This window comes from Paroedura picta, chromosome 7 (genome assembly GCF_049243985.1).
Source record: "Paroedura picta isolate Pp20150507F chromosome 7, Ppicta_v3.0, whole genome shotgun sequence".
In the NCBI taxonomy this organism is placed as follows: domain Eukaryota; kingdom Metazoa; phylum Chordata; class Lepidosauria; order Squamata; family Gekkonidae; genus Paroedura; species Paroedura picta.
Window position 1 is genome coordinate 54,907,506 of NC_135375.1, and position 23,258 is coordinate 54,930,763.

Genomic DNA, 23,258 nt, shown 5'->3' on the forward strand with positions numbered 1-23,258 from the left:
TAATTTGTTGTGCTCCTGAAGATAGGATTCTCAGTAAGTTATATTGGCCATACAGCCAACCAAACATTATTTCTAAGAAATAACCAATGAGAGAATGCAGGAATGAATAAGTTTTGGTGACAGCTTGAAAAGACCCACAATAAGCATTTGAAACTTTTTATTCAGGTCATCTTCACAAATTTTCCACCATGATACAAGAATGTAGCACAAGAATATGGAAATGCAATTAGAATACAAAGCTAATGCATGAATAATTATAAATAATTTTTCAGGGAAAGATGCATAAGTTTTAGAGTTAAGATTTAAAAAAACTGAAGTAAATACTGAAAATTCCTTCAAGAATATAAAGTGGCATTTCATTGAACTTGTAACACATGTTGCTTGTTGCTTACAGATTTCCTGACAGCAAGCTATTTTATTTCAGTTCAAGTTACAATATGTAAGCACCTTCAAATATCTGTAATGTGAAAACAATGTATTTTATCTTGCAAGGCACAGGATATACCACTTCCAATGAACTGAGTATTCTTTAGGTTCCTTCTGTCCAAACCCATAAGGTGGTACAAAATTCCTAACTGAAAAATGTTCATGTATCTGTTACTTATTAGAAATCCCTTACAATTTATCATGGTCTATGAAATGCTTGAAATAGTAAAGCTTTCTGTGCTAAAAATTATGGAGCAGCCAAGAATAGTTAAAATGCCTGTCACCTTAACAATATTTGATATGTCACTGGTAACTTATACATCCCTAGACCCACAACAGAATCTTCAAATTACAATGAATTGGCATAAATAATTTAGACTAACCTTAGCTAATGCCAGAGTCCAACTGTAGCATATGATTCCTTGTTCACATAAGTATCAGCATAAACCCTGCCTTTGACATATGAAATTAATATTTTTATAAAGGAAATATTCTGGAATGAGACATCTGCATAGTGATCCTGTGTCACTCAAAACTATCAGACAGGTCAACCTTTGACCTGCCTTTGTATGACTTGCCCTTGACCTGTGCCCATGTTGCTCTCAGTAGTTACTGGCTACCCAATACCAGCCACATTTTTTCCTGATGTACTGCTAAAGCATTTTGTTAAAGTGGCCTGCAACTAAACAAGCCAGGTAGTATGTGGTTACTTGTAGATGGTTATGTACAGAAGGCCACACAGTATAGCCTCAAGCATATTTGGCCACCCAGCATTCAAGCTAAAAGTATGCATTGTTCTATTATTATTATTATATTAATTAGATTTATTTCCCGCCATTCCCCATAGGCTCATGGCGGATCACAATAGTCCTATCCCCATTAAAATACCCATTAAAATACCTTAAAACAATCCCAACATGGCGGAAGCTCTCATTATTCCCACCCCTGCTATCTGGCAGGGAGGGTGGGGAGGAGATCTAACTTACTAGGTCTGTAGGTCTGGTGGGGGGGGGAATGCTGGCACTCATTCACTGACCCCGGCCTCAACCAAAAACCTGGCGGAAGAGCTTCGTTTTGTAGGCCCTGCGGAAAGCTGGTAAATCCTGCAGGGCCCGCAGCTCATCCAGGAGCTCATTCCACCAGGTAGGGGCCAGGACCGAAAAGGCCCTGGCCCTGGTCGAGGCCAGGTGCACTTCTCTAGGGCCAGGAACAATCAGGAGATTCTCCCCCGCTGAGCGTAAAGCCCTGCGGGGGATATAGGGCGGTAGGCGGTCCCTCAGGTATGTGGGTCCCAACCCGCGTATAGCCTTAAAGGTCAAAAGCAGAACCTTGAACCTGATCCGGGCAGCAATTGGCAACCAATGCAGCTGCCTCAGCACAGGCTGGATATGGGCTCTCCAAGGTGTACCAGTGAGGACCCGAGCAGCTGCGTTTTGCACTAGCTGGAGTTTCCGGATCAGATACAAGGGTAGGCCGGCGTAGAGCGAGTTACAGAATTCTATTCTGGAGGTGACTGTCGCATGGATCACTGTAGCCAAGTGGTCAGGGGACAGGTAGGGTGCTAGTAGTCGGGCCTGGCGAAGATAGAAAAACGCCTGACCCGCTACTCTCTTGACCCGAGCCTCCATAGACAGGGAGATATCGATGGTCACCCCCAAATTCCTGGCCTGGGACGTGATAGTAAGTTGCACTCCTGCCAGGGTGGGTAAGCACGCTGCCTGGTCCTGCCCTCTGCCTCCCAGCCACAGGACCTCCGTCTTGGAGGGGTTGAGTTTCAGGCAACTCTGCTCGAACTATTCAGTCACTTCTAAACTATTGAAGTGGTACAAATTAACTTGTAAGCTCCAAACTAAGCACACCACTTCGTATATACTGTACCGGATTGAATGTAGTCAAAATCCAGGCCTTAAAAGTCAGACAACTACTCAAGCATAGTTAATGAGTGCATTCAGGTCCCATTTCTGTATAACCTAAGCCACGTAGGGGGAGGTTCCCTCTGTAAAAATATTTCACAGTTTTAAAATAAAAATCCTCATGGTTAGGTTTTTATTCATAGTGAGAATAAATCACCTACCAATAGCAACGATTAGGGGTTGTAATATTTCTAAACATTCAAGACTGGCTCTTGAACCTCCAATGCATTCCATGTCAGTTATAGGCAGCCTACTCAAGGATGTAGTAACACTTGTAATTCTTGTAACACTTCTACTTTTTCTGAAATCTTAATTCAACATACAGTTTAAACTACAGCATTTTCAGGTTCATGGAGAATCTACACTAAACTATTTCCTACATTTACTTTCTTTTTTTTTTAACTGAACATGGATCGTTTTAAATTATATCAGTGGTTTCCAACCTCTTTGGTACGGTAACCCACTTTTAAAGAAAGAGCATGCACAAATGAATACATGGGCAAAAACCCAACATTCACTCTCACAGGGTTTGCATCCTACTATGGGCTGATATCCCCCAGGTTGGAAAATACTGATGTAGGCTACCTATTCCTGTGAAGTAGTTTCAAGATACCTGGTTTGAAAGCTTTGTCCACAGAGACCAAGTAAGAAAAAATGTGCAAATACAACTGTGTGCATTGGGAAAGGGCTGCTTAGTGTTTGAAACTTTCAGAAGTAAGTGGTTCATGTCAAAATCTCAGTATGCTTTTGGTTTACAAAATGGTTCACTTGCTAATACGTTTAAAATGTAAACATGTTTCATATGTAAAGTGTAGCTAATTAGTGCACAGGCATTGCTCCATTAAATATTAAGAGTTCTTGAAAAGTGAACAATGCCTTTCTGTCTTAGGCAGAAAAGGTGTGAAGCTAGTTTTGCAATGATGGAAGCCTTCTCCATAATAAGTCTGATCTAAAGAACTGAAATGACTCCCACAACTCCCAAGAAGTTTTAGCCAGTAGCTCCTCAGTTCTTCTGTTGCTTGGTAAAATGGAGGGCAATATAAAAAATAATTGTGATATGTGATTCAGTGTGATTCAGTGTGGAGGAAAGGTATCATTTAAATCAAATTATATTATTTGCATGAGCATGCACAAACGTGCTCTTGGTATCCCAGACTACCTGAGCACCTTATAAATTATTTTGTAAATTCAATCACAGATTTCCAGTAGTCTAAGTAAGGTATTTCTGTGAACACCTTTCCTATAGAATTTGGAAACATGTATAGAACACTAATTCACACTTTGCAAAAGTTGAATGCATGAACGAAGCAAAAATTCATTTTCAAGAAGGTCTTAATGCGTTAAAGTTGCATTAAAATTCTTTGCATATATCTGGTCATTTTTTTCTTCAGTTTTCAAAAGTTTTTACATCCTGTTTCAGTTTATGAAATAACTTCCTCTCAAAATGTCCGGTCATGGTGTGTACATTTTCTTTCATCTTAGTATCTGGTAAAGAAAAATTAATTAGTATGAACAGCAGATATTGGATCCTAAGTTCCAAATAAGTAAATGATTAATTCTAAAATTTCAACAGTATTATTAGCAAGTTATGCAAGTTCCTTTGCTAAAAATGTTAACCTCCACTCCCACAGACATTTCACCTGTAACAAAATTCTCGCTATATGTTTGAACATAAGATTACCATGGCCAGTTGCTACTGGCCATCATACAGATAACTGCTGTGGCTGGAAATATCCAGTAGCAAGAGATTCAAACCCTTTGCATCCTCTAGCCTTGGGCTTCACTCAAGGTTTAGAAATTACTCCAGGCAACTGCAGCAAGAGTACAATGGCAGGACTTGTTGGGATTAGGGCAACCGTGAATTGAAGATATGGCTCATCCTATTAAAATACAATCTTAGAACCACTAAAGTTGTTTCCACTGCAATAAATACGTTCCATTGTAATTTCCATTCAGGTTATTATCCATCACAAGGACCTCACTAGGACTGTGCAAGGATGCTCAATTTGCGCAGCTTCTCCCCTCGCGGGCATTTTCAAATTTGAGCCTCAGTAAAATTCATTCCTGGGGTCATGGGATTCATGTAGAATAATATATAGCCATGCCACTTGGTGCTCTGCGGTGCAGAAGATGACAAAACCACCTTCTTTTTCCTCTCCCATCTGATTCCACAAAAATTCAAAAATGATCCATTCAAATAACTTGGGACAGGAGCAAGAAGTAAATAGTTCTGTGAACTAATTTTCATGAACTGCTTGCAAAGCTGTTCTGATTGTACATGTATCAGTTTCTGTACATATACCACGAGCGTTGCAGAACACTTCTCACTAAGCTGTTGTTCACAACAGCAGTTTAACTTTTCCATTTATCCAGTCTCCTGTCCTGTCTTTTAACACATTCACATACATACAAAAATTAAACAGCAGCACACAAATAGATATAATCTATATCAGTGGTCCCCAACCTTTTTCAGGCTGGGGACCGGCAGCAGCAAGGAGGGCGATTGCCCAGCCGCGCATGCGCCATGTGTGGCCCTGCTTCCCTCTCCCCCCCTCCCACAGTAAGAAGCTTGCTGAGCTGCAAGCTTGCGGCCTGGGAAGTTTTTTACTGCGGGGGTGGGGGCGGGGAGAGGGAGCTGCGGCCCGGTGCCAGGGCCTTCGCGGTCTGGCACCAGGCCGCGGCCCGGTGGTTGGGGACCACTAATCTATATTATGAGTGGTGGTCAATTCATATGTGAACTGAGAGCACACATAGTGGAAGACAGGCTGAACTGATTTTACATACACAAGTCCTACAGTGTCTTGTGTAAAAATAAAAACATAATCAGGTGGAGTGGCCATAATGACCACCAGAAAGTATCTTGCTGAGCAGGTGCCAATTCTGAACTGCCTGCCCAGCAAAGAAGGCAGCCAAACATAAGCCTCCATTGGTGGGCAACTGTACTGCCCAACTCCACCCAAATTTGTGGGGGGTTAGGAGGCCAGCCTGGCTGAGTGCAAGTTGTTGCTGCTGGGTGGACAGAAGCTGCAGCATCACTGCTGGATTGGGTGAGGCAGACATGGAGGGTGCTACTGGCAGGGTCAGATCTGGGCCCAGTGTATCTGAGAGACCGCCTCCCTGCCTATACCCCCAGAAGAGCTCTACGCTCCGCCACCTCCAACTGGCTACGGATCCCTGGCCCTAAAGAGGCACGTTGGGCCTCAACAAGGTCCAGAGCCTTCTCGGTCCTGGCCCCCACCTGGTGGAATGAGCTCCCCGAAGAGATCAGGGCCCTGCTGGAACTTCCACAATTCCGCAGGGCCTGCAAAAAGGAGCTCTTCCACCAGGCATTTGGTGGGGCCGACTGAGCCGTAACACCTACAGGTGCCCCCCCAGACTGAGGGAACGAACCGACTGAGGGATTGTCAAGTTATTGTTGAAGTGCCATTCTAATTGTTCCAGTTGATATTTTGTTGTTATTGTTATATTGTTATATTGATTTTTGATATTGATTTTGATAGTGTTCTATGTGAATGTTCAAAAATGTTTTATGTAAACCGGCCAGAGTCATAGGGAAGGGCGGTATAAAAATATAAATATAAATAAATATAAATAAATAAAATAAAACAATGGCCCCCATCTCCCTGTTGGCCTGAATCTGCTGAGATCTTTAAGGATGTGTTGCCCATTTTGACTGCTGAGAAGTGTGGTAGCGCCTCCTTTGCTCCAACTGGCTCTTCTCTCATCAAAGCATCATGGTAGGAGAGAATGCACAGCTCTGGTGACCACCCAGTCCTCCCTTTGGATAATCCCATAGAGATTCTCTTGATAGCTTTGTGAGTAACAGATTCTGGAGATAAGAAAGATTACAGCCAGGAATAACAGCTAAATCTCGCTGAGTCTAGGCAGCAGTAAGAATGTACAAATGCCTTTTTTCAGTTCTCAAAACAAGGTTTCAAAAATAAAACTGTGCTGTCTTTTACTGGGAAAGAAAATTAACATCCACAATATGTTGGATTCATTCCAGGCCATACAATTATATTTTAATTAAAAAAATCAAAAGGACTTCATTTAATTGGACATTCTAATCTGAAAGCACAGAAATTCTGAAGCCAAGGGAAATAGCAAAAGTATCAAGGGAACACACAATATAACACTCCCTAATCCTGACATGACAGCACACACTACTTCCTAAAGGAAAAGAGCAAAGACTTACGGTGAAATTGTGCAGCCAGAGGCATATGCATGGTGGCCGGTATAACGGATATCACAACGTACTACATTGTTGGAGTAGTCCGATTCTGGTACCAGATAGCTTGGGTTTACACTAACCTGGAGGGGGAAAGTATACTTTGTACTTTAAATTTGTATATATCATTGTAAAAATGTGGTTTAATAAAATTGGATACCTTTAATATGTAATTTCCAGGCTTTACATCTGTAATATCAATCCACTGACAGTCTATGTCAGCATTGTAGGTGTCGTAACAGCCAGGACTCAATCCCTAGAATTGGACAGATAGTAGACTACTTTATTTTTACTCCAACCATCATTAGTATACCTGAAGTCACAAATGCAACAAATTGATTTACAAAGTTAGTTTCTTCTTAAAATATGGTTTTACAGTATGAGGAAAGAAAAATCTTTATGGAAACATCATGCTGTACTTTGGGAAATCTTATTTTTCAAAGTATTGAATATCAGAGCTGATTGTTTTCCCTGACAAATACAGTGAAAGCTTTGCTATCTAACACTTGATTATCCAAAATGCTCAGCTAACCAACATGGCCCAGAAGGCAAGTTTCTCCCCCTCGGCCACCATGTTGTTGCATCTTTGGGCACATAGATATCCCACCCACCTCTCCAGTCAGCCAGGGTGATGCCACTGGCCACTTCTCTTAGCTGCACTGCCAGCTGTCATCCTTGGGTGCCTCCTTTTCCATCAGTCTGCTTCCAAGTGGCAGAAGCCAGCAAGTTCCCAGGCGGCTGGCTTGCTTTTTGTCTGTTATGTAAGATAGCTCAGGGAAAGATTTCACCAGATGTGGGGGCTGTCACTATGACATTCTGACTGGGATGGGAGTTTGGTCACTAGATTTCTCCACGTAGGGCAAAGTAGGAAGCTTGACATATCTGATTAATTGGTAACCACCGCCCCCACCCCCACAATCCCAGTGACTGGTAGATAATGAAACTTTTATTTTATTCTTAAGTGGTGTTTCAGGCATTTTATGAAACCTATTTCCACTTCATTTTTTGAGGATAGATGATCTCATCCTCTAATATGAATGTCATTATCATTACAGATGTTTTGCTTTGTGAACACTCCAAGAATCTATTCTTCCTTTTCCGAATCATTACTTCACTGTGTCAAAACAAGGCAACCATTAATGTTGGCTACACTGGAGTAATTTAGAAAACAAAGAAGTTACATCTGGCTCATTCTGTTTCTCCACTGTTATTTTCGTAGATTAAAAGAGGGTTCTATAGTAACTTTACAAAACCGATGATTGTCCTGAATAACAGCTCAATTTAAGCTATGAACTCTCAGGCCTTTAAATTCTATGTAATAAGTGAGGTCCAGGTTTCTTTCTCCTCTCTGAAATCAATCCAAGTGGAGTCTGACTTCCCCTATGAAAAGTACAATGTTTGGCCACAGATTGTGTGTCACTTGGCAGGAGTTAAGTACTTGCTGTGGAGAGGAAGGTCATGGGTATATTGAGAACTGGCAAGCTGCATACATTTCTTTTTGGTCTGGACTATGGATGTAGTCTTTGGTTGCTCAGAAAAATGTTTCATACGAGCACAGAGTTTGAAGCAATGTATGTAACCACAGGAATTCTAATGGAATTCAAAGTAGCACTAGACACTATAATGCCTGATGGCTAACTTGTTTGTAGAAGGAATGGGCCATATGTCCCAGGGCTTTCATTTCACAGCTGCCAATGACCTCTTACACATAATGTTTCCTTTGTGATTACTGTGATCCTAGGGAACGTATTCAGTATAGAGATGGTCAATAACTCTGTATTGCAGTTGGCTTGCTACTTCTAACAGATTTGAAAAACAGCTGGGTGAAATAAATTCTCTTCAAAACTTCAGCTCAGGATACAAGGGTTGAGGGCATGTCAATATCTATGTCTAATCATACAAAGCTGAAAATCCAAATTGGATCAAAAACTTGAGCAAGGAGGTGAATAGTGCATATTACACATGCTATGAATAATTCTTGTGATCTACACCTGTAAATAATATTAATACATGCTTTTGAGTAGGTTTCAGCAAGGATTTTCATTAGAATTGTGTCAGAACTGCATATATTCCAGAGAAAAAAATTAGTTTCCTTTCCCCATGGTAGAACTAGTATAATTGCATGTTCCTGCAATTCACATGTTTGCAGCAGCAGTGACTAGATAAAAATGGTTCAACTACTACAGTTGTTTATGAATTGCAAGATTCTTCCAGTAGATATTTCATACAGATTATAATATTCCCAACTGCAGAACCATAAAAAATAAAAGAGCTCTTGTTGATCAAATGAAATGTAGTTCATCAGTGGGGACATAATTGTTGTCTTTAAGTATTTGAAAGGTTGTCATTTATAAGAGGGCAGGAAAAGTCTCCTGTTGGCAGCAGAGGATAGGACATGCATTGATGAGTGTAAACTACATGTAGAACAAAATTGTCTACATATCAGGAAAAGAATAATCACAATCAGAGTAGTTCAGCAGTGAAATGGATTGCCTAGGAAGGTGGTGAGCTCCCCCTCATTAGCAGGCTTCAAACAGCAGTTGGATGCTTTCTGGATGCTTTAGGCTGATCCTGCATTGAACAGGGGGTTGGACTAGATGACCTGTATGGCCCCTTCTAACTATGATTCTATGATCCTATATCCCATTTCTTAAGGTGGTTAACTAGATTCACCTAGGAACCCCATAATAATGAACTGAAAGCTTCTGCCTTCTGCTTTCTCCCCAATGTTAAAAACTAGAACACAGAGATACACTGCTAATAGCCATTGAATGATGGTTTTACATGGATTTGTATAGTTCCCTTTTAAAGACATCTCACCTAGTGACTTTCACCAGATTTTGTGGCAGTGAATTTCATGACTGTTATACACCATTTTTGTCTAATCATAATCTAGTACTACTCAATTTAATGGAAGTGAGAAAGTGGTGGCCTGGATCCTTATCTGGAGTCTTCTTAAGAGAGGGAGGCAATTTTACTCTTCTGTCTCCCACTCCACCCCCCCTTATGTTATTTCTAAAGGTCCAATAACTCCCCAGAATAAGATTTCTGGGGTCTACGTTAGCTGAAGTGAGAGGGAGGAATCAGTGAAATTTGCCACAACCACTCCTTAAGAAATGTTAAGGGCACTGTTATTTATTTTGTGTGCTACTATCTTTATGGAGTGTTACATTATGTTTATATATTTTATTATTTGCTTAATTTATCCTGCCTTTCTCCCAGTGGGAACTCAAAGTGGCTTACATAGTTCTCTTCTCCATTTTATCCTAACAACAACCCTGAAAGACAGGTTAGGCTGAGAGTATGTGATTTTCCCAGGATCACCTAGCAACTGTCTACAGCAGAGTGTGAATTTCTTCCATCTCCCAGATCATATCCCACACTAAAAAATAAACTGTGTTTGTTCTCATTCCTTTGTTTCCCACCTCAATCTAAGCAGATAAGGCGATAAACAATTAGTTTAAATAATTAACAGATAAATATCTAACCCCAAAATGCCACACAATGACTGATGTCTGGTTTGACTTGCAGAGCTTCACAGAAGAAGTTGCTTTTAGACATCCCAGCCTCCCGTGTTTTCCTGCACTGGAAATGCAGCTGACTTTATGGTGACCCTTTATGGTGACCCTGTAGTTTTCAAAGCAAGATATAAACAGAGGTGGTTTGCCATTGCCTATCTCCATACCAGGTCTCCCATCCAAGAACTAACCATTTAACTACCCATATCTGACAAGACTGAGCTAGCCTCCCTACTACTGCCCTAATTTATAAGGTAAAGGTATCCCCTGTGCAAGCATGTCTGACCCTTGGGGTGACGCCCTCTAGCATTTCCATGGCAGACTCAATACGGGGTGGTTTGCCAGTGCCTTCCCCAGTCATGACCGTTTACCCCCCAGCAAGCTGGGTACTCATTTTACCAACCTCGGAAGGATGGAAGGCTGAGTCAACCTTGAGCCGGCTGCTGGGATTGAACTCCCAGCCTCATGGGCAGAGCTTTCAGACTGCATGTCTGCTGCCTTACCACTCTGCGCCACGAGAGGCTCTTGCCCTAATTTATACTATCAGCCAAAACCCCAGATGGACACACCAATCCCAACGATGTCCCAAGCATTAGTTTCTATTAACTGCATCCCTGACTACCCTCCTCTAAAACACTGCTTCACCTAAAAGGAAGATGCAAGTAAGTGATAAAGGTGACCCTGTAGTATTCTTACACTATGCTCAAGTGCTATAGTCAGTTAAGAGTGACTAAAATTGGCTTGTATTCTGATACCAAAGAGGAGCTACTGTTTTCATTAACTGTGTCTTACCTGTGTATGTGCTGTACATGCGTATCGTCTATAGTATCCATAATCACAAGAAGTATCTTCAAGACAAAAACTTGCTTTGTGTCCTTCAGCTACTCTCCTATGTGAGCTTGCTTCAAGCAAATCATAATGGCTGAACTCATCCATACTGTGGTAATGCCTGTCAAACCACAGGCAAATTAGTAGACAGATTTGCCCCCTTGCCCCCATGTTAACACCAACAATCATAATTTCATGCTAGGCCGCAATTATTTAGAAAGAACATCTTTATGAACTGTTTAAAATTTAATGGGTTAATATTTTGTGCTCCAATGACTACATTCTCTATAGATTACATTCTCTGCATTCAGACACTATATAAAAATAAAGCTTCAAACAAATTAAAGATATGCACCAGGTTTTTTTTTCTAAAGAGAAAGCAATGCGCCAATTAATTATATTGAAAGTAGGAAGTACCAAAGTACTATATGTATGAGTAGTGCAACCTCCAGTTGCTACCCATAGGAACTATTCATCTCACAGACAATGCTTTCATAGCATACTGTAAAGTCCAAAGACATTCTATCTCTCAAGAGGTTTTTTAATTAACAGGCCCAGTTATCATGCTAATTTATTTGAATCTTCTCCTTAACTCCCATTTTGTTACCATATTCTCAAATTTTTACCATTGAGAAAGCCCTGAACTACTTCAGGCTTAGAGAAACCCCATAAGTGTTATGATCATACAGAATATGGTTGGGAAGCATAGCTGTATAAACACCCACCCGAGGCCCCTCCCCTTTCTGCCCCCTCCAGGCCTATAATTAGCCATTGGGGGGGTCAACATGACCATATAAATTTTTAACAAATTTTAAAATATATATACACAAAATTAATTCCCACCCATTCAGGACACCTTTGCAGGGCCATCAAGAAACCCCAGGGTTTCACAAAATCATGGTTAAGATTTTGCCTTATACTGCCTTATACTGATGTTCTAATTTTTTTTTCTAGTTACTTTGTTAGATTATATATTAAGGGGCATCTCAATGAAACAGCACTTGCAGAAGGTGCTACATTCAATTCCCAGCATCTCCAGTGGAAGGAGCAGGAAGTAGGTGATGTAAAACAGGGGTAGTCAATCTGTGGTCCCCCAGATGTTCATGGACTACAATTCCCATGAGCCCCTGCCAGCAAACACCTGCGTGAGATCCAGGAGAGCTGCTGCCAGTCAGAGTAGACAAACACAGACTTTGATGGGCCAAGGCAGTGCAAATCAGCACAACATGTTCATATTTATATTCATTGCTGGGCAACATTCTACATGCCATTGTTCTATTACTGCACTGTTTTAACAGCAACAGTTAGTCAATTGTAACTTCAACCAAACAGCTCCCTACCTTTTCTCTCTTGCTACCATCCCTACTATTGTTATTTATGGCATATACAATACAACATGGAATCAATCAGTTCTTTAGCACAAATGTTTCCCCATGTGATCTAAAGCAGAAAAGGATATATTTTTCTAAGTGTGTGGTCTCAGTAAATGAGGACCGAAAGCTTGTTTCTGTTGCGTTGTTGTGTTTGCATCATAAAAACCATCATCAGTTTAAATTGTATCTTTGTATTCCATTCAGATTTCTTGACTTGGAAAACTGCAAGAAACTTCCATCCGGTACAAGAGGCCTGGACCACTTTCAAGATTGGTATCAACATTATGTTACAAAAAGTGATGTAGTGCACCGAAATTCCTAATTATTGAATAATTATATTTCTTATGCCCAGCTGTGCCAAAATTGTTTTAATCCCACTTATTTTGCATCTGAAATGATTCCTAGAACCTTTCTTAGGAAAAGATCATAAACTCATGTTTTGTGGAATGGATTCCAAGTTTCGTAGCTTCCTTCCACACAGTAGAAAAGAGAAAAACCACATAAGAATAAATAACGAGAACATTTCACTCACTGATGACAGCTGTGCCACTCCCAAGAGTATCGTGGTCGGCTTGGTAAGAAATCTGATGTGCCTTGATTTTTTACTCTCTGAGGGAATCTCAGAAGAACTCTGTTATCATAGTCTCTGACATCTGATCTGTAAGCTGAACTGCAAAGATATAAAAACATGCATTCATTAGATAGATTTGAAATTGCAATCTTTGACTTATGATAAGGGTCTTATATGGCTCAGCAATATTAATTGTGAACATACCCAGAATGTATTTTTCCAGAATGCCAACAGCTAGTTACTTAACAACTGCAAGTAAAACACCTACATGCTTTTCCAAATGGGTTTCAAGTTAAAACAAGGTTGACATCAAGTAATGTTTACCTGATGTCTTGTTAGCCTAAATACCATGAATAGTTCTGCTTACAGACTGGAACTCTCCCTTCTCTTCCTTCCTGCTACTACCTCTTGTACTCCCAAAACTCAGGATCAAGGGACCCTAGCCAACTACATAAGATATTATTATTATCATTATTATTCGATTTATTTCCCGCCACTCCCTACAGGTTCGTGGCGGGTAACAATACTCTTAAAATCCACCATTAAAACCCCCATTAAAAGACTATAAAAATACCCAACACGGCGGAAAATACCACTCTCCCCTACCTGAACAAGGGCATTGGGGGATGGAGGGTGATGATGACTACTTCAAACCCCCCAGGGGGGCAATGTTATTCCAGAGAGAGCCACAGCTGGAAGGAACTGATCAGGGACATAGCACCCGTTTACAACTAGAAGTCCCTTTTACCTCTACAGGGGTACCTTTTGAACCCAAAGCAATAGCCTGTGGAATTTGAGTCTCATTTGAGCTGTGCTCAATGCCTGCATTTAGCAAAAACATTTAACCAAACAGCTTAATTAATTTCAAATATGTGCTAATATTCATAATCACCCTGATGAATATATAGAAAGTAGGACTTAACTAATTAAAATAAGAAAATAATACTTCCCAGGTATGCATTTTGTTTATTGAGCAGATATTCAGTACCTGAAAACTTTCCTTGGTTAGAAATGCCAAGAAATTTAGCGAGGCCTCAATTTTTTCTTTTCTAATACATCTACCTGATCAAAATTTCACACCAGCCTTGCTTGTGTGCTGCTGTCACCCATTTCCCATATTTACTTCTGCTTATGTCAGCAGAAGTTTCAATATATTCCTCGCTTCTATCCTGTTTAAAAACATCAGTGGAGAGTCTTATGGAATGTTGTGACATTTCTCTCTCTTTCTCTCTCTGAAGTGCCATCAAGTCGCTTCCAACTTATGGCAGCCCTCTGAATTAAAAACCTCCAAAACTTCCAATTCTTAACCTGGCCTATATATTGTAAACTGAGGCTTCCTTGATCGAGTTAATCTATCCCATGATGCATTTTCCTCTTTTTCTGTTGTCTTTAACTATTCCTGGCCTTATTGCCTTTTCCAGTGAGTTTTGTCTTCTCATAATGGGACCAAAGTAGGATAGCCTCAGGTTAGTCATTTGCATTTCTAGGGTAGATAGACAGTCAATTTGACCCAACTAGGTGATACAATATCTGAGAGCTATAAAATTTAATAGCAAGAGATAAAAATTAAAATATCACAGATAAAAACAAAATTATTATTACACGAAGGTAGTTCTAGGGAGAATTTATTTATTGTTTACATTTATATTCTGCTGTTCCCAGTATAGCTGGCTCATGGCAGATCACAACATATGTATAACCAACAAAACAATTTAAAAATCCCTCCCAACCTCCCCCTCCCCCCTCTCACACTGGCCCCAGCATCCCCCTCCCCATGCCCACCCAACTGTATGCCAGGGAAATATGAAATATAATGGAGAGGCCAGATCTTCTTTCTTCCTCAACCAAAGGCCTGGCAGAAGAGCTCCATCTTATGGGCCCTGTGGAACTCTGTCAGCTCATGCAGGGCCTTTAGCTGTTCCTAGAGCTTATTCCACCAGGCCAGGGCCAGGCAGAAAATGCTCTGGCCATGGTTGAGGCCAGGCAGACACATGGCCCAGGGACCACCAATCTATCTGCCACTGCAGAGCACAATGATCTTTGTGGAGCATAGGGAGTTAGACTGTCCCTCAAGTAGGCCCATTATGCACGGCCGCCGAAACGGCGATTTCGGGTCACATGGAAAATGCGGAGGGGGAAGACGCGACACATACCGGTTATGTACGGGGCGGGGCGCGACGGCGGCAAAACCCAGAGTAACCGATTATGCACGCGGTGATCCGGGCGCCGCTTCTGGTTGAGCCCCGGTCACCCGGAAGCTGCGCTTTCTTCCGCGTTTCACTGACGCGGCTTTTTCGGCGGCATGCACCGAAGCTGCGGCCGGTTGCAGCCGGCTCTGTGTGTTATCGGTGATTTTAGTCGCCGCCATTCCATCCCGAATGTGCGCTAAAACCCCCGTGCATAATGGGTCGTACACAGGATCTGGACCACATATGTCCTTAAAGGTCAAAAACAATACCTTGAACCTGATATGATACTCAACTGGAAACTAATACACAGGCTGGACATAGGCCCTCCATGGTGTCCTCATGAAGACCTTAGCAGCTGCATTTTGCACCAGCTGTAATTTCTGGAGCAGGAACAAGGGCAGGTCCGCATAGGCCAAGTTACAGAACTATACCCTGGAGATGACTGACACATGGAACATTGTGGCAAGGTGATCCTGGGACAGAGAGGGTGCTAGTAACCTCACTTGGCAAAGATGGTAGAACACCAGCTGGGCTACTTTTGTGACCTCCCCATAAAGGGAGGATTCCAGGATAACATTACCAAATTCCTGACAGCACTTTGATTTGATCTGGAACAAATATATTTGCCTTTTTGTCAGTCCACTGTATCCATAAAAAGTCTTGCCAACACATTTCAAAGGAATCAATTTTATTTCCATTAGCCTTCTTCACTGTGTCACCTTTGCTATGAATTATCTTGATCTTGGTTGTCATGACACATCCTTATACTTCAGAATCTTTACTAGCTCCTTCATGGCTTCCCTTCCCTTTCTTGAGTGCAGTCTCCCTTTTGGTTGATCATGCAGCCAAGGAATAGAAGATCTTGAACAATTTAATTTATTTCCTAGTCAGCCTTAAACGATTAATTTCTCACTAATCATTACTTTTGTATTCTTGATGTTCAACTGTAATCCCACTTTGACATTTCAGCTTTAATCTTCATTAGTAGTAATTTCAAGTGTTCACTTCTGACAGTAATGTGGTATTCTCTGCATATCTGTCTGCAATTGTTAAAATTGTTTCCAGCAGGTTTCACTCCACCTTCATCTAAATGTAATCCAGCATTCCTTGTGATGTGTTTTGCATACAGGTTGGGAAAAAAGGAAATAAAATACATCCTTTTCTTACACCGTTGCCAACTAGAAGCCATTCTGTTTCTTGATATTCTACCCTAACAGTAGTCTCTTGTCCTTGATTTTGAGCATCACTTTAACTCACATGATAAATTAATGAGCTACTTCAATAGTTACTACAGTCTTGGATATCTCCTTTTTCAGAACTGAAATGTTGATGAAATATTCCAGTCTGCAGGCCATTGTTATATTTTCCATAATTGTTGTTAACATTTTGATTGACTCCATTTCTGGGGCTAGAAACATCTCTATTGATATCCCATCTACTCCAGGTGATTTGTTTCTCACAATTGCTTTCAGTGCAGTGTTCACATCACTTTATAAAATTACAGGTTCTTCTTCACAAGATTCTTCTTGGAAGGTTTCTGACATCCTTTCATTTCTTCTCTATAGTTTTTCAGTGTATTGTTTACATTTTTTTAGTTTTTCTTGTTCAGCTAATGTATTTCTTTGCTGATCTGGCAGCATGCCTGTGTTTAAATTTCCTTTTGATTTCTGAGATCTTGTGAAACTGATCCCTTATTCTTCCTTTTTGCTATTTTATTTCTTTAAACTGGTTATCATCATTCTCTTTATTTCTGTGTGTAAGTTGCTGGAACACTGCATTTAGATTTCCAATTCTATTTCTGTTACTTTAATTTTGCTTCACTTCTAGCTTTACTGATTTTAAGAGTTTAATCAGTCATCTGTCTAATATTTTCATTTCTTTCAGCTACAGAAATAGCCTTTGTGCATACTTTCTTGATAATATCTCTGGCTTCAACCCACAGTTTCTGGTACATGTTCACTTGAACTTAGTAATGCAAATCTGTTCTTTATATTGTTCAGGAATGTTTAGATTGTATTTTGGCACTATGAATGTTCTGATGTTTTTCTTCAGATTTATTCTAATTTTTGATATTAACAATTGATGGTTTGTATCACAATCAGCTACCGGTCTTGTTTTAGCAGAGAGAGTAGAACTTCTCCATCCAATTATGTAACCCATTTGATTTCTATATTGGTAATCCACTGATGTTCACATATCCAGTCATCTATTCTGTTACCTGAAATATATGTTCACAATGAGAACCATTGTCTTCACAGAATTCTATGAGTCGCTCCCCTCCGTCATTTCATGCTCCTAACCCAAATCTTCCAACAATCTTTGATTCTGTTTTCTTTCCTACTTTTGTATTCCAGTCACCTACAATTATCAGCACATCTTATTTAAGTGTGTGATCAATTTATTCTTGGACAATTGCATAACAATTTCTTTCTTATCAATATCTATAGTTGGGTGTAAACTTGAATTATGGTTATTTTAATAGGCACACCTTAGGTTGTACATGGATGTCCTCTGGACATAAGTAGATGTTCAGATGTAATAAGATTTTGCATTATAGCCCCTGATTGCTTATGCTGTGTCTTGCCTCACTATTAGAGGAACTACATTTCTTCTGTTTATCATTTCTAAAGTAAAACACTTTGTAGTTTTGTGACTGAAAATGTCCTAATCTAGTCTACTAGTTTACTCACTCCCTGGGTTGCAATGTTTAATCATTCCATTTCTCATGTTATGATTTCAAGTTTACATTAATACATACTTCTCACATTTGTGTTCTTTACATTTAACATCATTGCGGTAGAATATCTTTGTCCACTGCATCCAAGTCCTCTAAGAATTTTTTTACCTTACTGTCCTATCAAAGTAACAACTAACCTAGGACATGCCGTCAAGCTTCATTTTTTAAAAACTTCTGGATCAAACCAAGCCTGAATTCCCCCTAGCACTTAGGCTATTGTACTTTGGTCGCAGACAAGACTAAGGACAAAAATACTAGAAAAAGTTGAAGACAGCAGGAAAAGTGGAAGACTCAACATGTGATGAATTGACTCAATAAGGGAAGCCACAGCCTTCAGGTTCAAAGACCTGAGCAAGGCTGATGATTTTGGAGGATTTTAATTCATAATGTTAATTCATAAGTCAGAAATAACTTTACAGACATAACACATACACAGGCTGAGAACATTGTCACAAATGATGTTGTAAATTGTCTTTAGGTTACTCTCACCCATACAATGTAGAAATATTGCAGGTATCAAGGAGAACACATAAGATAGATCAAGTGTGTTGAAAATTATGTAGAAGTTCCATCTGCATTTGTGACAGATTTTAGCTCAAACTAATGTAAACCTTGTGTATTAGCAGTGTATTAGCAGCCTCCTAGGTAGATGCAATGGTTACATGCTCCTAGATTAGTCCACATAATTCAGAACTCTGGCATAAAGACAGGGAGCACAGGACTACAGCTTACTGACCCAGTGAATAGCATTGAGTATCAACAGTAGATTTACTACCAATCAACCCAGGAGCTGAACACCAATGATGGGAAGAAACAGTAAACTGGAAATTACAAGAATAAAAGAAAAATAGCAAGTGTTTTTAAGAGAAACAAACATTTTACAGTTCCAAATTAGATTGCATTCAGAGCACATAGACTTGTTTTAAAAGAATTTAACAAATGCTGGATTAATGAAAAACAGGCCTTGTATAGGCAAAAGTTCCCAACCACTAAGCACATGAAAGCTGTGTCATTTGGCTGTTTAGTTCACAGCAGCAGATAATAAAAACAATGTGGTTTGTGAAGGCAGGAAGATATTTAATTCCTCACTGCTTTAAGCAGTTGACATTAAACTCCCCAGTCCCAGCAAAGTTTACAAACCCACCATTATCTGTGCTGTATAGTTAATGATGCTGTGCCTGTAGATGCTACTGCTTCCTTATTCTCAGGCCTAAGACCTTCTCATTAGAGTCAATAAGGAATCTTACATTGGTATCAAGGGAGGGACAGCATCCTCTTACCTTGCCAGGCAATTCTCTTCAGCAGCACATCTTAAATTGTACATGGAGGTCCTCTGGACATAAGTTGATGCTTGGATGTAATAAGGATCCGGTACTAGGTCAGGAAGGCCTGCAGTTCATCAAACGAAACACAGAAAAGCAACATCAAGGCCAGGACACTACATGTTTCATGAAGGCTCAAGTTCAGCTCTGTAAGACCCCGAATCAGTACTAGGAAATTAAGTTACCAGTCTTTTTTCTCAAGATCAAAATAAGTATGAAAAGATATTGCAGATCAGCAGATTACTGCCTAGCATCCTATTTTGCTAACCCTCTGTCATAAAACTTAAAGGCATTCTCCCATAAGGAGGCCAGCTGAAGAGAACTTCAGTTTGCCAGGACAATATAGCAGGAATCTATTTGATACAGAGAAGCTTTGCTCTTTTTATGGAACTGGAACTCTGTTGCAGCAAAAGGTTTCATTGCTATTAGGCAAACTGTGATATTTTGGAGTAAGTCCTAGGAACAACAGTGAGCCTGATTAGGAGTCCAAGTTCTTGTATCACTAGTTTTCTTTGTATTAGGAATCACTTACAGTCAGAATCCATGGGAGGCAGTGAAGTAAAGGATCTCTGAGCATGTACAGAGAGGCTCTTCTTTGCTGCTGACTAATTTCCATGCTTAAGAATTAGCAGTCCAAAACCTCAAAGCTTAGGTACCACCACCTCTACATAAGGAGGGGAGGGGCTAACGATCACAGAGATGACTGGGAAAAAAACGATGAATTGACAATGTCTTCCTACTCAGGCTATTTTTAAGACATTTCTTTTTAACATGAATTAAGACTAGTAGAAATGAACAAAGCAGATGATTCTTTTTTTTCATTGACTACCCTAGTTGTTCATGCAAAGGCACCCAGGTTGGACCGGCTGCAAGCAAGAGGGAGCGGATGTGGGATCAGACGCTAACAAGTGGCTGAGAAATTCCTGGGGTATCACCTGGTCCCTATCAAGAGGGGAGGGCGGGAGCTGCCACGCGGCTAGCCCCCCCCCCCTCCCGTTCTTGATCCGAGACAGGCAGCTCGAGCGGCTGAGGCCGGGATTGGCACGCGGGCGTGAGAAGATTCCATCCGCGCGAGCCAAGGGCGTCGCTCGTCCGCCTTTCCTTTCTGCGAGAGCGCTCTTACCGTACTGGAAATAGCCGGTGCCGTAGCCCGGCCGGTAGCGGCCATCCTGTCGTGACCGTTCATAGGTGTCGTAGTGGTTGTAATAGGGATTGTCGTCCGTGTACTTGTAGGGGTTGTACGGGTCGTCGCCCACCATGCCATCTTCCCGGCGCGGAGGCTGCAGGTTGCTCAGCGGTGGGGGGCCGCTCCCGTTGCCCGCCCTGGACGGGGCGCTCTCGAGGCGACGCGCCTGGGGCTCCCTTGGAGCGCTCCCGCCGGCTCCAGTCCTCCCGTGGCCCCTGCCGCCGCCATTATTGCCCGCGGAGTGCTGGTAGCCCGCCTGAAACCAGTGCCGCGCCTCCGGCCTCCTGGTCGCGGTGGCGGTGGCGGCGGCGGCGGCGCCCTGGCCTGGGGGGACGGCTGGCGCCCTGCGCGGGGTGGTGGCGTTGCCCCTGAGGAGCAGCACGTGGCCGCCCTGCGCGGGCCCCTGGCTCTGGCTCTGGCTGTGCCTGCGCCGCGCCGGCTGGTACTGGGAGCCCAGGCTGAGGAGGCTGTACACCTGCCCGTTGTTCTCCCACTGAATCCTTTGCCTCCACACGGCGGGAGGGGGCGGGGGTGGTGGGTTTCGCTGCGGCTGCCCGCCGGCCGGCAGCCACCACAGGCAGCTCCAGTAGAGACATGCTTGCAGCTGGGCGAGCCCCAGGAGAACCGGCGGCGAGGAGAGGAGATGCATCGCAGCCTCGGCTTGTATCCCTTTGGGCTAGAGAAGGCGGCGGCGGCGGCGGCGCAGCGTTCCCCCCTCTCTTTCTCAAACCCGCGAGCGAGCGTGTCTTGCAACTGGCGCACCAAAAAGGCAGTGGCCACCCTCCCCCTCGCCGCTCCTTCTTCTTCTTCCTCCCAGTATTGTACTTCGTCAAGATAGCAAAGGAGGCGCCGCAGCGAGCACTCGCTCTCTCTGTCTTGCTTTTGCTGGTGTCTGGACTGAAGCGGCAGGCGGGAGAGAAGGAGGGGGAGGAGATGAGGGATTTTTAAACTTTCTGGCACATTTGCAAAGTTACACAAGCCCATTTTGGCAGGCGGCTCCTTTGCTGTTTGTTCACGTAATGCGATTGGAAACGTGCGAGCCCGACAGCCCCCTCAGATCTGCCCCCTTCCCTTGCCATCCTCCCCCTGACAGCCTCTTCTACCTGATCCTGAGCTTCCAGACAAACAAACAAGACAGGCCAGCTCCATACACACTCGGCCAGGCAGAGGCGCTTAAATCTGTAAGCATTTTACAGTCTAGGGTTAATATGCAGGCATTTCATTTCCCTCAGACTACTAGGGCTGCCAGGTGGTGGGGCATTGCCAAAATATGCACACACAAAAATGCTATTAGATCATCAGAACAACTACAGAGAGAAGAAAGCAGAGTAAGGGAGAGAGGAAACATGTTTTCTGGGAAATATTTTCACCATAGACTTCTCCCACAGTTTGATCTCTGGCAGGGAAAGCTGGCTGTGGCGGGATGAAGCAACAGCTCCATGCTTGCCTGTGATGCCCTTTTCATTATGGCCCAAATCCTCCTCAAATAAACTCAGGCATACCAAGTTTTGTTTTTCTCTGTATGAGTCACACAAGAACTTCGTGACAGACGTGTCTCCTGCAGAAGAGCCTCATTTAAAACTGATTTTTCCCATGGGACAGAGTGTCCGTCATGTAAAGTACAGGGAGTCAAAGACCTAAAACCATCACTCACTTTTCTCTAATCAAAGAGATACCAGCATTCCATTAAAATGAATCATTAACCCGTGTCTCTCCTGAGAGGGCATTTTAAAAATCGGACACTCCATGTATTTTTCAAGTGTCTGTTACAGGCTGAAATATACTTGCTAATGACTCATTTCAAAGGAATGATCAGGAGAAGAGTATTTTGATATAAACACATTTATTTGGAAAACGGGGCCTTCAGTTTTAATAGAATTTGACATCATGCCTATATTTAGGATTGCAAATCTAGACTATTTGCACACAAATTAGATTACTGGAGTATTTAGCCTGCTTCTTATCAGAAGAACAGTATGTTTTTATACCTTCCTTTTCTCTACCTTAAGGGGTCTCACAGTGGCTTACAATCACATTCTCTTCTTTCACAACAGATACCTTGTGAGGTATGTGGGTCTGAAGAAATCTGAAAGACTTGTTACTGGCCAAGGGTCACCCAGCAGGCTTCATGTGGGCCAACTGAGAATTATTACTTCTTGATAAATTCTCAGCTGTAGTGATTTGTCATTAGCTCCTACTTCAGCACAGAAAGCTGCACCACATGCACAGTAACACAATTGCATTATTTGTAGCTAGCTAGCATCATTGTATCTGAAGAAGTATGCATGCACACAAAAGCTCATACCTTGAATAAAATTATGTTGGTTTTAAAGGTGCTACTGGACTCAAAATTTGTTCTGTAACTTGCATGGTATACTTTTGCATCCACAATTTCAAATGCAAATTAGGAATCATTCATTTAGAAGTCATGGTGGGAAAATACAATCATGTTCTTTTGCCATTTTATCTTGATTACGCAAAGATTATTAGTATGTTAGTAGGTAACTAATACACATTAAATGATTAACTGATAATACACATTAAATACATGCCCCCAAAAGGTAATAAAGCCATTATTATTTGATACAGCACTTAAAAAATAAACCAATTAAACTTCCTAAAGGTCACAAAGCAGAATTTGGGTTCTAGCAATTCTGCATCTTTCTGAAATCATGCTGGATGTATTGAAATCCATCATGCTATTTGTGGAATTCCTCTGGAATGAGTAAATGACAGACAGTTGATATGATCCCTCCTAGTCACTCACTCAAGTGTTTACAGTAAACTTTATTTATTTAGCAGCTGCAGGCAACAGGACGAGCCCGATATGACATAGGCTGAAGCTCATGTTAAAGCATAATCTCTGGAGGTGATGATGACAAAGAAACTTTTCAATTCCCATCACATCTGCACAGTGTGGGCTAGTACATCTGTTCTGGATTTTCAGTGACCTACTGGGATCTAGCC

The 23,258-nt window shown here is 41.7% G+C and overlaps 1 protein-coding gene across 2 annotated transcripts; it reads right to left on the minus strand.

Annotated features, from left to right (window-relative positions):
* Positions 1 to 140: 140 nt before the first annotated feature.
* Positions 141 to 21,306, minus strand: LOX (lysyl oxidase). Of its 2 annotated transcripts, XM_077344379.1 has the most exons (7): positions 20,229 to 21,298; positions 19,064 to 19,172; positions 12,819 to 12,956; positions 10,878 to 11,034; positions 6,728 to 6,823; positions 6,535 to 6,650; positions 141 to 3,824 (listed from the first exon to the last, which is right to left on the minus strand). In XM_077344379.1, exons 1-7 carry the CDS (start codon positions 20,938 to 20,940, stop codon positions 3,818 to 3,820), a joined length of 1,335 nt encoding a protein of 444 aa, XP_077200494.1. In that variant the 5' UTR covers positions 20,941 to 21,298; the 3' UTR covers positions 141 to 3,817. The 2 variants fall into 2 exon arrangements, with proteins under 2 accessions (XP_077200494.1, XP_077200495.1); XM_077344380.1 differs by lacking the exon at positions 141 to 3,824 and having other exon boundaries at positions 6,531 to 6,650; positions 20,229 to 21,306.
* Positions 21,307 to 23,258: the final 1,952 nt, after the last annotated feature.